The sequence below is a fragment of the Heterocephalus glaber genome, unplaced genomic scaffold (genome assembly GCF_053883595.1).
Source record: "Heterocephalus glaber isolate CG9 unplaced genomic scaffold, H.glaber_assembly_v1.0 deba00001608, whole genome shotgun sequence".
Taxonomy (NCBI): Eukaryota; Metazoa; Chordata; class Mammalia; order Rodentia; family Bathyergidae; genus Heterocephalus; species Heterocephalus glaber.
Window position 1 is genome coordinate 38,265,256 of NW_028258379.1, and position 14,945 is coordinate 38,280,200.

At 54.3% G+C, this 14,945-nt stretch overlaps 1 protein-coding gene and 1 long non-coding RNA gene across 6 annotated transcripts in view; one reads left to right on the forward strand and one right to left on the reverse strand.

The window, feature by feature from the left end:
- Positions 1-2,080: 2,080 nt before the first annotated feature.
- Positions 2,081-9,418, reverse strand: Rtl1 (retrotransposon Gag like 1). The gene is given in 5 exon segments (XM_004837470.3): positions 2,081-2,319; positions 4,526-4,612; positions 4,886-5,622; positions 5,624-6,030; positions 6,032-9,418. Coding segments are annotated over 5 exon segments (4,857 nt in total).
- Positions 9,365-14,945, forward strand: part of LOC101698669 (uncharacterized) — a 120,283-nt gene continuing 114,702 nt past the window's right edge. For all 5 annotated transcript variants that reach the window (XR_015445172.1, XR_015445173.1, XR_015445174.1 and 2 more), the window contains exon 1: positions 9,365-13,850. This is a non-coding gene — a long non-coding RNA (uncharacterized LOC101698669). The remainder of the gene's footprint in view (positions 13,851-14,945) is intronic.

Here is a 14,945-nt window from a genome sequence, read left to right on the forward strand (position 1 = left end):
ATGGTGCCCCCTCCACGTGGGCCACAGGTCTCGGCTCAGCCCCAGTAGGTGCCCCAGCCCCTCCCCCCATGGGGTCACCCAGAGTCCTTTTCTCCTCTCACCCTGCCAGCCCCTTTCCTTAGGGCCTTAGCTCCCTCCCCACAGGCCTCAGGGAATCTTGTGTCATTTTTGGGTCTTCATTCCCAGATGCAGTCACCCACCTCCCCAGTGGTCCCTGTGGCTGTGACAGTGGCTGGTGACAATGGGGAGTGCAGGCTGGGGAAGGAGGATGCAGTGGTTGAGGAAGTTGTGCATGAGGAGAGAAGGTCTTCGGGGACACAACTTCATGGAGACACAATCCACGCCCGCGTGATCTACCTCCGAAGGTGCACAGTGCATGGATGCTAGTTTGTTCGTGGATGTGTGCTGCCGCCACAGCCAATCTGGGATCATTCTTGTCACTCTCAAAGAAACCAGGCAGCCAGCAGCTGCCCCTCCTACCTTCGCCCTGCTCTGTGCAGCCCCGGGTGCACCCGCTGCCTGGGAAATGTACTTCCTGCTAATTCCCCAGAGGGGCCCCTGGCCACCCCACTCAGATGCCAAGGCAAGATGGCAGGTGACTCGAGGAAGACGCCTGTCCCCAGACCCAGGGCCAGCACCCTCGGGCTCCCCCACACCCTCTCCTCTGTCCCCTGCCCTGGTTCCACTGTCTCCTGGGGCTGCGTGGGGGCCCAGCCAAGCTGGGCTCAGGTCCGGGCTAGGAGGTAGGCCAGGGTGGGGTGGGTGCTGCCCAGTGCCTGGGCCGGCTGGCCTTGCTGTTGCTGCTCTAACCGCTAGGAGCAGCCTCCCACCTGGCTTCTGGCCGCTTGCGCTGGGCTTCAGGGAGGAGGGTCGCGGCCCGTAGTCAGTAGTTGGGGGGTGGGAACGGCTTCATACAGGAGTTGATTGCACAGTTATTCAGCTCCTATATGATGCCTTTCTTCATCCCCTTCAACCACAAGCAGCCCCCGGACCCTCCTCTGCACCCTCGGCTGCATGGGACGTGTCCTCCAGCTTGCGGCTGTCCTGGCGTGCTCTGTGGGCTGGCTCTGTCTCTCTCCCTCCCTCCCTCCCTCTCCCTCCTCCCCGGAAGCTCCCCAAGGTCCTGGAGGGGTGGGCCTAGGGCTGGGCCATGCCTGAGGTCCCCTCTTTGGAGGGAAGGCTGTGCTCCCAGTGGGACCCCTCCGGGGGCTGGGCCCAGGGTCCCCCTAGACCCTGCAGAGGCAGAGCCCCACCCAGCTGGGGTTGTGCTGTGCCCACAGGGAGCGGTCCAGGAGACCCAGCTCACAGGACGGTGGGCAGGCAGGAGAGGCGGTCCCCTTGGCGGCGTCCCTGAGGAGGGTCTCCTTGAGGGGTCTCTGCCTCCACCCAGGACTTTCTCATGACCAGGAGGCTGAGGCCCCGCATAGGCGGCTGCTTACTCTCTCCTTCCAGAGTCTCCCCGTCAGCCCCACGCCCCTAAACCTGGGTCCACAGCAGCTGTCTGCAGGGACCCCATTCTTCCTCTTGCGCCCTTGCCCAGGCTGGTGCTGCCAGGCACCAGCGACATGGGTGGCAGCCGGCGTCGCGCCCTCTGTCTCTTGCCTCCCCCACCCACGCAGGCCCTGCATGGCAGAGGGGACCCTGGCGTCATTAACCGCATAACCAGCCAAGGCAGCCAGCCCAGGCACAGAGGGGCACTGGGTGGGGTGGCCGAGCCTACTGCGTGGGGCTTTAGGGTGGGCGAGAGGAACCTGCACCCTGCCGTGCCCTGCCTGTCCCCCCATCCCCTCTGAACCCCTCCTTCCCCCCTCCCTGCGCTGTCGGGGACAGAGTCCGGAGGAGGCTGGATTGTCTGGGCTGACGGCACGCGTGACGTGCGTGGGGCGTGCCGAGCGCGCCCAGGGCCAGCGCACCCACGGGCGAGGGGTGGTGGGAGTGGGTTGGGTGCCGGCTTCCGTGGCCGCTCTCTCCTTTTCACTGGGAGCACACCAGGTCCCTGGGTGGGCCCAGAGGGGACCGCCCGCCTCTGCCCTGGCCGGACTCTCGGGGTCTGGCAGAGCTCCTGGCACAGGGCCCTGCGTCAGGGTCCCCTCATGCACCCGTCTGCCGGAGGCCTGGTGCGCAGGCCGGAGGAGCAGTAGCCCGGGTGCAGGTGAGTGGTGGCGCTGTGGGTTCCAGAAATCACCCGGTGTGTGCCCAGCAGCCTTTGGGTCATGATGAGGGGTGCCTGAGGCGGAGGTGACCAGTGGTCCGCCCAGGGGTAGCTCCGGACTCTCCTGGGCCGCGGGGCACTGTCGAAGCTGGCTGGGTGTCCGCGGCCTGGGCGGGGGACACGGGCTCCCGGTGGAGGCGGTGGCACCGTGCGCCGAGCTGGTGGGGCGGGCGGCCCAGGCTGCAGCCGCCTTCGCGGTTCTGTGGTGGCTGCAGGGTCCTTGCTTAGCAGCCCTTTAACACCAACTTCTCTTTCTCCTTCCCTTCCTCCTTTTGTTTTTTCAGGAGAAATAAAGTATGTATTGAGTCTTTTAAAACTTTTTCTCCTCAGGAAGATAGGGGCAGACTAACCTGGTGCTTCTGCTTTGTCAGTCGGCCTCGGCCTAGTGACCAAGTCCCTGGATGGACGGGGCTGATGGTGCCACAGTTAGCAGGTGAACTGGTGCCCTGGTGCCGAGTGCGTGCGTGTGTGCTCTGTGGGTGAACATGCCCGCCTTCGGGGGCGTCCGCTCCCCCTGCAGGGCGGGCTTGTTGTTTGGTGACTGCTCCTGGCTTTAGCCGAGCAAGGCTGGGTGGGCACAGCTTCTGGGCCGGGGGGCACAGGGCTCTCCCTTCACCCCACCTGCACCCAGGGAAGCCTCTGGGGTCCCCAGGAGTGGCCTCCATGGGACCCACGTTGGAGACTCAGTGCTGGTCTCGCCCCCACCCCCAGGGCCCAGGCTCCACCCATAGGAGGCCAGGCAGGGTGCAGAAGTGTTGTGAGGGGCCAGGGGCCCTTGGTGAAACCCCACCTTCCCTTTGATAGTGGAAAGCAGCTGGCAGGTGGATGGCCTCTCCCTGAGGGCACCCAGCAAGGCAGGAGCAGGGTCCCCCATGACCAAGTCACTAAGGGTGGCGCCCTGTGGGTGTGACCCATGCTGCCCGTCTTAGGGCTGCTGTTGGGGTGAGTGCCAGGGGACAGACGGGGTGATAGCCCAGGCCCCTGCAGCTGCTGTGATGCCAGCAGGTTGTGGGAGTTACTTGCTGGGCCTGTGACCCCAGGTGGCACAGATGGTGTGGCCCTGTTGAGAGGGCAAAGGCCACCAGGGAGGGGCCCAGTCCTGGCTCTGTCCTCAGCTCTGCAGCCCTCTCTGGGCCTTGATGTCCCCAAGTTCTTTCTGGACAAGGTGGGTGGAGAGTGGGAACTCCGAGTGTGGGCTGCTCCCAAGCTTACTTGTGAGTTCTTATAGCAGCCCTCATGGGTCTGAGGGACAGATAGGGAAACTGAGGCTGGGAGGGTGGCTGGTCAGCTGGTGGCCAGGCGGGGCCATAGGCAACTTCCTGAAGCAGCAGGGCAGAGCCCTGAGGTGAAGCTGAGCCCCTGACCTTAAGCCTGGAGACCCTGATGTGATCTCTGGATGCTGTGTCGGGGGAAGGGTCTTCAGACAGCCAGGTGGGTGGTGAGTGGCAGCCAGTCACCCCCAGGGGCCGGAGACCAGCCTGGGGTTCCTGCCCTTGTGTCCAGTGACTCTGGGAGAGGTGGGGTAGCTAGGTAGGGCCAAGGCACTCCTGGGCACGGAGAAGGGCCCTCCCACAGGCTCCCTCCTGCTGGGTGGGGTGGGGAACAGACTCAGGGACAGGTCCCGGGCCTCCTCGAGTGGAGGCCAGCCGGGTGTGGTCCCGGCTGGGGTCCCTGTGTGGAGGGGTGGGGCAGGCCGGCACACTCTGGGAGGTCAGAGGTCACCCCGATGGGGGATGTGGCCAGGCAAGGGTGGACAGGAGTGGTGGCTGAGTGTCACCTTTCCTGCTCCCCTGACTTGGGGTAGCGGCCCCAGGGACTCAGGCCTTCTTCATGGGGGTGGGGGGGTCGGAAGTGTGGCAATTTCTGGAGCCCAGGCTTTCGGACCAGCCTGGCTGTGCCACATCTCTCATGTGACAAGAAGCCTTGGGCCAGAGGGAACTGGGGTTCTGGGTACCCCTCTCGAGCAACAGCAGCTCCCAGCACCCTTGAAGGCCCCCTTCGGATGAGCTAGTGGGGACCAGCCCATGTGGGAGTGGGGTGCTTCCCCAGGGGAGGGGAGCCTCGGGGTCTTGCGGGCACCTTCAGAGGAGCCCTGATGGGCCTGCACTGCCCACCCTTCCCACCTGCTTGTCCCTCTACCACAGCCTGTCCCCTCCCCTGCCTGTCTGCCTCCACCTGCCCCACCTCTTGGAACAAACCACAAAGTCAGATTCTCTTGTTTTGCTTTATTTTCAGGGTGGGAAAGAGCGAGGTTGGGTCTCCTCCCCATGGCAACAAGCGGGGTTCGGGTCGGAGCACCTTGGCCCCTCGCACCGGATGCTGGGCGTCTGGCGCCTCCGCAGTCTCCCGGGTCCCCTCCCTCAATGGCAGCTCGAGGCTGCACAGTGTCCAGTGTCCATGCTGGCAGGGGAGGGGAGCCCGCTCAGTTCAGCTGCCCACTGGGGAGTCCCTGGGCCTTGGGGACGTCAGGTAAGAGGCACTGGCACGTCGGACACTCTGGAGTGGCAGTCAGTAGGACAAGAGCTCAGGGTCAGATGCAGCCATGTGGAGGGAGTGGAACCACACGGTGGGGTGGGCTTGCTTGCGGGGTGGGACAGGGTGGTGGGTGGCACCACACCAAGGACCTCGGGAGGTTGGGAGAGGGTGGGGTGGGGCCCAGGGGAGCAGAAGCACCGAGGCGGAGGTCGAAGAAGTCCATGGAGTGCCCAAGGTCAGTGTCCCAGGATGCACGGGGGTTGGGGTCCCAGCATCTGCTTGCTTGGCTGCACCTGCTGTGTTGCTGCTGCTGCTGCATCTGGCCATGGGTCATGGGGTCATCTCTGCTCATCCCTGCACTCTCCTCTCTCTGATTCACTCCCAGTTCAGGGCCTGGGACCTGGAAAATTAAGATGGGGTTGTGTTGTAGCCTTGAGCTAGCTCTGGGTCTCTGAGGGTTGGATAGCCCTTTAGCACAGATGATGCTGTTTGATGAATTGAAGAAGTTTTGCCCTTCACAAGTGGGTTCCCCTTGGGTCAGGACTGGCAGGAGGGGCCACTGGGTCTGCGAGAAGCTGGCTGAGGCACGGGGAGGTGGCGGAGAGGTTGGCAGGTGCTGGGTCAGAGAAGGAAGGAGAGGCCTCCTGGCTGGGGAGGAGGTATCTTCAGTCAAGGTCGTCATCTTGGAGGTCGGGGAGCTCTTCCGGCTCATTTCTCCCCGGGGCTGGTCCCCAGCAGCGGGAGGGGCACGTGCCAAGTGAGTGTAGATGGTAGTGAGGAACTCGGTCAGGGCCTGGGCCACCTGCTCCCTGCTGAGCAGGCTAAGCCGGCCATCCAGTCCGGGCACATAGAGCAGGCAGCTGTTGAGGATGTCAAGGACATCGGGCTCCATCAGGTTGCATGGGGGGGAGTGGGGCCTGGGAGAGGCACAGTGTCTCCTGCACGTCGTTGTCCTGCGCGTCCTGCGAGGTGTCTTGCAGGCCGTCATGCAGGCCACACTGACGGTAACGTTGCAGGTCGTCTTGCAGGGCTTCTCGCAAGACGACATCCTCATCTCCAACGACGTGCAGCTCCAAGTAGCGGGGGTGGTGCAGAGCAGGGGGGCCACGCTCTGCGTGCCTGACCCTGACACCAAAGAACTCACAGAGCATTAGCCAGAAGCCAGGAGTGAAGCGCAGGCCCCAAGGGGGCAGGGCATTCAGGGCATTCTGCTGCCAGCGCTGGGGGCCCAGGAAGAGGTCGGCCAGCTCTTGGGGTGGGATAGGGTTGGCGCCCACAAAGGGTGGCAACTGGCTGAACAGCTGGGTGATGGCTGTGGCCATGCTGTTGCTCACGGTGAGGGAGAGTGGAGTCCAGAATGAGGCGCCGGGAGTGCCGCGGCTGGGGCCAGACCACCTGCATGGGAAGGGTGGGCAGCAGCTCGGGCTGCTGCCTCATCTCCAGCATCACCAGAAGGGATGCGGGTGCCAGGAGGCTCTTCCAGTGCAAGATGCCCCGGAAGAAGTACAGCACAACTGACCAGATCTGGGCCATGCTGAAGTTGGCCAAGAAGCTGTTGAAGATGTGATCAGTGGGTATGAGGGCCGGAAGCTCCTGCCGTAGGCTCGGCTCATTCAGCCCGTCCTGCTCAGACAGGTGGTCACTCTCCTCGGATTCAGAGTCGCTTGTCTCATCCGGGAGGCAACCCCTCGTGGCTAAGAAAAGGATTGGCCGAGCGACCCTGTTCCTGAGGGCTCTCTGATTGCAGCTTCTCCAGGCTGGCGGGGGCCAGCTGCTGTCCAGGACTGGCAACTCCACGATGTCAAAGTTGAAGTGAGAGAAGAAAAAGACCCAATGCCCGGGGAGAAGTACGGTGAGCCTGTCATTATTCAGAGAGGCTAGATCCTCTGTGTTGAGAAGGATCATGATGGGCTCCTCGGTGTTCTCCAGGTAGCGGCACCACACCATGAAGGAAGCCCGGATTGGAAGGACTTTCATCTCCACTGTGGGGTAGTCGATCTCCAGAGGGGAGAGGCTTCGGGAGTAGAAAGAGCAGGGGACTGTCTTGCCGGTGTCCTCATCGATTTGGATCAGGGAGGTGTGCAGAGCAGAGGTTGAGATGCCCATCTCCAAGTAGAATGGGTTCTGGGGCTTGGGGTGGTAGAGAAGGGGCACCCTGCGAAATGCCCTCTTCAGGCATTCCAAGGCCTCTTGCTCCTCATCTCCCCAGTGGAAGGGCTCAAAGCTCAGCAGCAGCTGCACCAGTGGCTCTGCGATGATGGCAAAGTGCTCCACAAAGTGGCGGTAGGGGAACATGGACTCAATCATGTTCTGGAGCTCCTTTCTGGATCTAGGGTTACAGTAATCCATGATGACATCTATGACTGCCTTGTTTATCTTCACCCCTTTGGGGGTCACGAGGAAGCCCAGGATCTCACCGCTCTGTCGGTGGAGCTGGCTCTTGGTCAGGGAGCAGTAGACTCAGTGGTGCCTGAAGCAGACCAGCACCTGGCGGACGTGCTGGATGTGCTCCTCCTGACACATTGAGTAGATCAGGACTTCCTGCCCAAAAGAGAGCACAAAGAAGCCTAGCATGTCCTTCAGGATGAAGTGAATCACGTTCTGGGGTATGATAGGGTACGAAGAGAGAGTAAAGGGCTGGTAGCTCTTCATGTCTTGCAGTTCTAAACCAAATGCTGCTTTCCATCTGTCTTCTGTTCGGCTTCTGTTCACGCCTTCTTCCACAATGGTCCCACGCAGCTCCAGTCTTGTGAACCATGTTGCTCCATGTAACTGGTCAAACAGTTCTGGAATCATCTGTATGTAGTCCTGTCTGTCAGTCAGCATGTCATGCAGATCCCAGTATTCTTCCAGCTGCCTGGCTTCTTGCATCCTGGCACCCACAGGTTCCCAAGGCACGGTAGAGGGACACTCGTAAAAGATCTTGCTGTGATCACTGTCTCCAGCCTGCTGAAGCTCAGAGGGCTCTGATTCAGAAAGATCATCGGATCCGTCTGAGCTTGGCTGGTCGGAAGTCTCATCATCTGCTTCCTTCGGGTTAAACACGTCGGCCAGGTCTGAATACAGGTGCGGCAGTCCGGGGAGCAGGCTCACACTGTGTTGTTCCAGTGCGATGCATGGTGGGGGTGGGCTGAAGCAGTTCTTCAGGCAGTAGGGAGAGTGGAAGGTGCAGCGGCCTTGAATCCAGTTGATGTCAGGGGCATGGAGTCGGAGCCAGTTGATGCCCAAGATCACAGAGAAGTTAGGTGAAGGTATGATGTCGAATTCGGTGGACTCCTGGTGATTCTGATGCCTGCACACCAGGGGTTCGGTGTAGAGCCAGACAGGTTCCTCGCCGATCAATGAGCCGTCCACAGTTTGAATCACCTCTGGGTAGGGCTTCTCATACAGCTCCACATAGTGCTCTTGGGCAAACCTCTCATCCATGAAGTTGCCTTCTGATCCCGAGTCAACCAGAGCTTGGACCGTGATGCTGTGGTAGGGACTCACTCTCACCAGAAGCAGCAGGAAGACGTGGGTGCGATTGATGCCTGGGTGGAACGAATAGGGCAGCCAGCTGCCCACCGTCCACTTCTCTGCCGCAGGTGAGTCCATCAAGCTCAGGTTCCATGGGCGGGCCTCAGGAGGCAGCCTGAAGATCGCGCTTCTCTCTTCCAGCTTGTCTTCTATTTGCAGGATGAGAACAATCAGGCTATCCAGGGAATCTGGCTGAGGAATCCGGAACAGAAAATGCCTGATTTCCTCATAGAGCCCCAGGCACAGGTGGGCCTGCAGGACTTCATCTGGCCAGCCTAAGGTGGGTATCAGACGCTGGAACTCAGTGATATGCTTGGTGGCAGTGCGATCCCCCTGCCTGATATTGAACATGGCCTCCTCTGCCACACGCCGTGTGTACTTGTACTCGAACACTTCTGACATGGCCTCCAGGAAGGCTGAGAAGTTTTCCAACCCGGGGCTATTTTGCTGGATCAGAGATTCAGCCCATTCCAGGGCAAAGCCAGAGAGGTGGTCAATGACATACTTCACTTGAAGGCGGTCACTGCAGAACGTTGTTCGGTAGCTTTGCAAGATCAGTTGGCAGAGCACAATGAACTCGTAGTATTCTCTGCAGTCACCTGAGAAGGGTTTTGGGGAGGGCAGTTGGCCATCATTGATCCCCTGTACCAAGATCTCTTCTGCTACTCTCTGTTGTTCATTGAGGTCTTGCATCTGGAAGTACAGAGAGATGATGGACCACATTGTGGTCCTGATGTCTTCAGAAGGACCTTCGCTCTGGGTCTCCTCTTCAAGGCTTGACCCTTCCGATGCCAGGTTAGTCATGTCGTCTTGATCTTCCTGGGATCCTAATGGGTTTACCGTTGTTTCTTCCGTCCCATCAGATACATCATTGAGTGGATCCTCCATTGCCTGGTGAGAACCATTGCATGACTCCTCCATGTCTTGGAGTAGGTCATTGGGTGGATCCTCTATTTCCCTATGTGGGCCACTGGATGGCTCCTCCATGTCTTGGAGTAGATCAGTAGGCAGCTCTTCTATTTCCTGGCAAGAGCCACTGGGGGGCTCCTTGCTTTCCTGGGCTCCGCCCTTGGCTGGTCCTGCCTTCTCCTGCACTGCATTGCCCTCCGTCTCCACAGTGGTGTTGGATGAGCCCTCAGAGGACTCCATTTGTTTTGATGATGGATTCTTACGCTCCATCATCGTCTCAAATGAGTCTTCAGAGGGTTCTATCATTTCGTCGGTTGGAAGGAGAGTTTCCTGAAGATTGGTAAGGTCACGTTGCATCTGGTCAGTCACTGGGACCTTGGAGGTTTGGAGATCAGAACCTAAGGGCAGAGAGGGTGGGGTGAGGAGTGAAGGCACTAGGTTTGGGTCTCTAGAGGTCAGGGCCAGGTTCTCAAAAACAAATCTCAAGCAATCAGAACAGAGAGGAACCAGGGAAATCTTTCCTGTGTCCAAACTCCTCCTGGGCTGGCCACTTGGGACCTCCCCAGGGACACAAACTCAGTCAACCCTGAGCTGCCTCCTGGACATTTATCTGTCTGCCTGGCCTCCCTGCTTCCTCTATGGTGTGAGAAGTTCATAACCTATACATTTTGTGCAGCACCTGGCCCCAAGTGGTTGCCATGGCAGGATGCCCCATTTCTCTCAGGTCACGTACCTGGTCAATCCTCCTTCCTTTCTTTGGCCACCTGAAAGCCCCACATCACAGTGGCATTCAGATCCACCCCGGCTGGTGCTGTGCTGTGCTCTGGTGTGAAAGGGGGAGTTTCTAGCAAAGCACCCACTGTTTTATAAGTCGGTCAGAGCCAGAGGAGAAGAGGGGCACTTGGCCACTCTCCTCCCCATTGGGTCAGCATCGCAGAATGGCTCTTACTTCCCTCTCCAGGATCAAAAGATGTGGGAGAGAGACACAGAAGCCTGGATTCTGGCTCTTTTATTTTTTGCCCATACATGTTTTTAAAATTCCTCCTGTATGTTGGATACTGGCACATGAGGTACTGGATCCTGGGTCACACTTTTAGGGATTTATCTTTCTCAAGTTGGTCTTCCAATCTCATGGTGCTTCAAGCTCTAAGCTATGGTGGAGACTGTCAAACAGCCCAGGATCCCTACCTTGTTCTGTAAGTTTCGCAGAACTAACACATCTGGCCTCAATTTTGCACACGTGGACCTATTTGCACCCTCTGTAGTCCTTTCTTCCCAAATCCCTTTCTTCCAGGGCCAAGGCTGCTCTCGTCCTAGCAGATCTCCCTTATCTTTGTTACTGGTTGACCTCCCCCAACATAAGAGTGCCATGGAGTAGAGGAGGGCATGATACATCTTTGAAATCTGTTCTGGAGGTTTTGAAAATCTAGTGATCGGTGGTTTTAGTGGGTTTAGATTGAATCTCAAGAGGTGTCTGGTTTGGAATTATTTGCACATTTGTTTTCTGTGGGCCAGAGCAAATGGAGCTTTGGCTATTCAATAGATTAGCTATACAGTTATTTCTCTTTATAAATTTGACACCTTTTGTTATTTCTCAGTGTTTTTCTTAAAACCACTATGCTGATCTATAAGAACAGAATGCATCCCCTTATGTAAAACTTATTGGCTAAAATCCAAACTTTCCAACAGGATACAAAATTCAGATCTGCTGTTTCTCAAAGTTAAGTAACATGACACTTAAATTTGACCATGCAGTCCCTCTGATTAAAGTTTTCAATGTTTATTTACTGTCTGCAATATTGAATACAAACCTTTTAGAATAAACATATATGACATGTAAACTCACCAAAACCATTCTCTGGCTAAAATGTAAAGGGTGTAGCATAATATAGAATTCTGACGTATTATTCCCTAAGGTAGAGTTCACATTTTTTTGTTTTTTAGCATGGTACAAATTAGGTACAATCATCATCATCATCGAACCATATGCATGACACACTGAATAAATTAACTCATTTTCTCTTCATAAAAGTTCTCTAAGGTATGTATCATTTTAAATTTCAAGTCTCTAATAAAACTGTAGTTGAAATGCAAAATTTGTCTAAGTAACTCATCTGCAGACTCATCTATCACAGATGAAAATCTCAGCATGTCTAGCACTTAAAAATCTTTATTGGCTAAAATTTAAATTCCTTAGTAATATAATTAAAAACCCAGATTATACACCTTCTTGATATAAAATCTATACTTCATAAGAGATTTATGAATTTGATGTGTAGATGACTAAATCTTTCAACATTCCTGCCTTCAACCTAAACCTTCAACCATGGCATATTATAAAAATTTTATTTTAATACTTCTTAACATCAAAATTTAAATTTTTAGCAAAATAAATAGAAAATTATCCCATAATTCCACCATTTAAAACATATAAAATTTCCTCTTTTTTGTCTATGATAGGAAGTTCCAACCATTTAGAATAAAATAAAAAATTTTACTATGCATTTTATTTACCAATCAATCAATACAAACTCTACAACCTCCACAGACCACTCCTGAGACCTTTCATTGGCTTTAATTCCAGACCTCTTAGTATGCCATGAAAATTTGGCCATGTTATTTTCTCAACATAAAAGTTCACATTTTTTGCAAGGTACATGAATTTGCTATTGTAACTTCTGCCCAACGCTTTATGATGTTTCTGAATTAGCTCTGAGATGAGGTCTGAACCATTAGTATAAAATAATGTATTTCACTCTAATTTCTCTTCAGACTGCACCATCCAACAAAAACTACCATATTACTCTCTGAAAATCTCTTAATGGCTGAAATCCAAACTCCTCAGTGTGGCATAAAATGCAACCCTGTCATTGCTCCGAACTGTCTGAACTTCTGAGCATGCCGTGTCAATTTATCGTGTACCTTCTGTCTGTCTAGTCTTCAAATGACCCACCCCCTCAGCACAGCCCACACTGGGTGCCCTGTGCCAAAGGTGTGCTCCTGCTGTGGAGCGGTCATTGCCCATGTATCACCTGGCTCAGCAAAACCAGACACCTTCGCATAAAGCATGTTTTACCATCTAATTCCTCTGGAGACAAAACTCATCATTTCACACCTTAAACTCTGCTGGCTAAACTCCAGCACCTCCACATGGGGGTTCGAAATGGCATCGTCTCACTCTTCAAATCCGAGTATGCCAGTTCGATCAAGGCACACAGAAAGCCGCATATCTTCAGCACGTCCTACAAATTCAATCATATTATCTTTACCGCAATATCTACTCAGCCATGTCGCAGTGCCTACGTTGGAACATGATACACCTCAGCTTAAACTTTCCAAAGTTTCTTCATTGACTGAAACATAAAGTCTCAAGTACTTAACATAAAATGCATCATTTTGCCATGTAATGTATCAATCACCAGGCTGGTTTATGAAAAACCCCAGATCTTACCCTGTCACTCTTTTAAGCCCTTTATGGTCTTAAATCCAAACTCATTAGCATGATATAAAATTTGATCATGTTATCCCTTAAAATAAAATTTGCACTTCCTAGTACAATATATTAAACTTGATCGTGTAATTCTACCTTAAACCCCTATAATGTCTCTTAATTGTGTATGGCATAGAAGTCCAGATTCTTGGCATAAAGCATGTATTTTATTTTATAATTTCTCGGAGTGCTATTTATCAAACAAGAAAATTCACCATGTCACTCTGTTAGAACTTTTTATTGGCTAAATCAAATTCCCAGGCATGTGCAAGGATCGCGTCGTGTCCAGATCTCTAAATAAATTTTAAATTTCTCTGCATATTCACAGCAATGATCGTGTAACAGCTCCAGTTCTTTCAACTATGGTGTCAACACCAATCACATCTCGGCGGCATGCTCAGCAAATCAGACTTTGGTATTTCCCCAACTTACAAGGTCAGAATGTTTAGGTGTGAGCCTGTTTCTTTTCTAGTTACAGTTTTTCCATGTTTCCCTGTTGCTTGAAATATAATATCCAATGCTGTTAGCCATAAAATATAGTTTATCGTGTTTTCCTGCAGGCCTATCTTCCTAAACAAAAATCTCACCATGATATTTCTTAAACCCTTTGGTGAAAATCCAAACTCTCTAGCATGAGATAAAATTCTGATTCTTTCACCCCTTAAAATAAAAGTCCAGATTTCTTCCCATCAAGCCCAAATCTATTCATGAAACCCTCGGCTTAAAATCTTTTAATGTAATCTCATCATCCACGAAAGATCTCTGTGTCTTTTCAGGGTACCCAGTTTAACCTACCTTTCTCAACTTCAGATTTTTCAGGTTCCATGCCCGAGACGTAAAATCCAAATGTCTGAGCTTAAAGTGGAATTTAGAGCAAGTGTATCTCATGTTGAAAATCTTTAGGTTGCATTTTATTTGAAAGATAAAGCTTAAATCCCCTTGTGTGAAAAGAAAATTTTTAACTTGCGGGTTCAGTCGCTTGTGCCTCCTCAGGTTTTCTCTAGAAAGACCAGATTTCTCATCCCCTTACCTCAAACACATCTTGATCTTATTGTTTCCAGATATTTCTACTTGTGAAAACCGGTAATTAATTAGTTCCTACAGCAACACGTCTCTGTTTTCTTCCTGGGCCAGGCACGAAGCTAGGACCCCAGGTAAGAAGCAGAGGTGGCCCTGCCCTGCCCTGCCCTGCTGTCCTGGCCAGCAAGCAGACGAGGCCCACATCCTTGGGACTGAGGCCTGGCGGAGGTAAGAGCAGGTCTGGGGCAGGGCGAGGGCCCCTCTGCACCTCCTCTGAGACTCCTGTGGGTGGGCTGTGGGCATCTCAGAGCCTCAGCCCTGCGCCCAGTACTGCTGTGGTTTAGGGCTCCCTGTGTGGCCTCTGTCCAATCAGCCCACCTTGCCTTTCCTCTAGGCCTGCAGAACACATATGCTCAGTCCTTCAAATGCGTCTGTGTAAATGTTGTTCTCAAACCTCAGGACAATTTCTTTGAGAAATACTGCTACTGCTTTTGAAATTCCCACCTTGCCCAAAAGAAAGGAAAAAGAATCTGGACTTAGTGTTTGGGGTCAGAACTTCCCTTCAGGCCTCTGACGGGACCTTCTACCCCCCAACGCTCAGACAGACACCCCAGCCTCACCACCGCCAGTGCCCGGAGCCGAGGTCAGGTCAGCTCCCTGACTGCCTGTAAGCAAGTGGCCCAGGGGTCAGAGCTGCCAATGTGCGTCTCTGACAGGTGCTGGGCGGGGGGCAAATCCCTCTGTGAATACCTCTCCCTGTACAGTAAGGGAAATCTGATTTTAAAAATAGAGCTTGGAAGAGGAGATGAGAGAATATTTAGGAGCAGAGTTGAGCATGGGGCGTGGGGCGTGGGGCGTGGGGTGGGGGTGGAGGATTTAGGGGAGAGGTGAGGACAGGGAGGAGGCAGAGGGTCCCGAGGTCCCCCCGGCATTGGACAGGAGGGTAGAGCCAGTGCAGCGGGGAGGGAAGTGAGGGCAACACGTGGCCCCTACGGCACACTGTCCATGTCCCCTTCCTCAGCCCTGAGCACTTATGGGTCACAGCTGGAGCCCCGGGTTGCAAGATGGGTGTCAGGTGTGTTCCCTTGTCGTGCTGGCCTCCCAAGTGATGCTCAGAGCTACCTGACAGTGAGGTCACAGGGGCTAAGTGGCCTCTAAATGCACAAATCCCGATCTGCTGTCCGTCACCCTCACTGGGGCATGAGTGGGAGTAGAAGCAGCAGGAGGGGGTGGGCATGCCAGGGCAGTGCCTGGGCCACAGGGCAGTGACCTTATGAATTTCATTAGGCAGATGTCACGGGTAAGATGTGCCGTTGGAGAGTC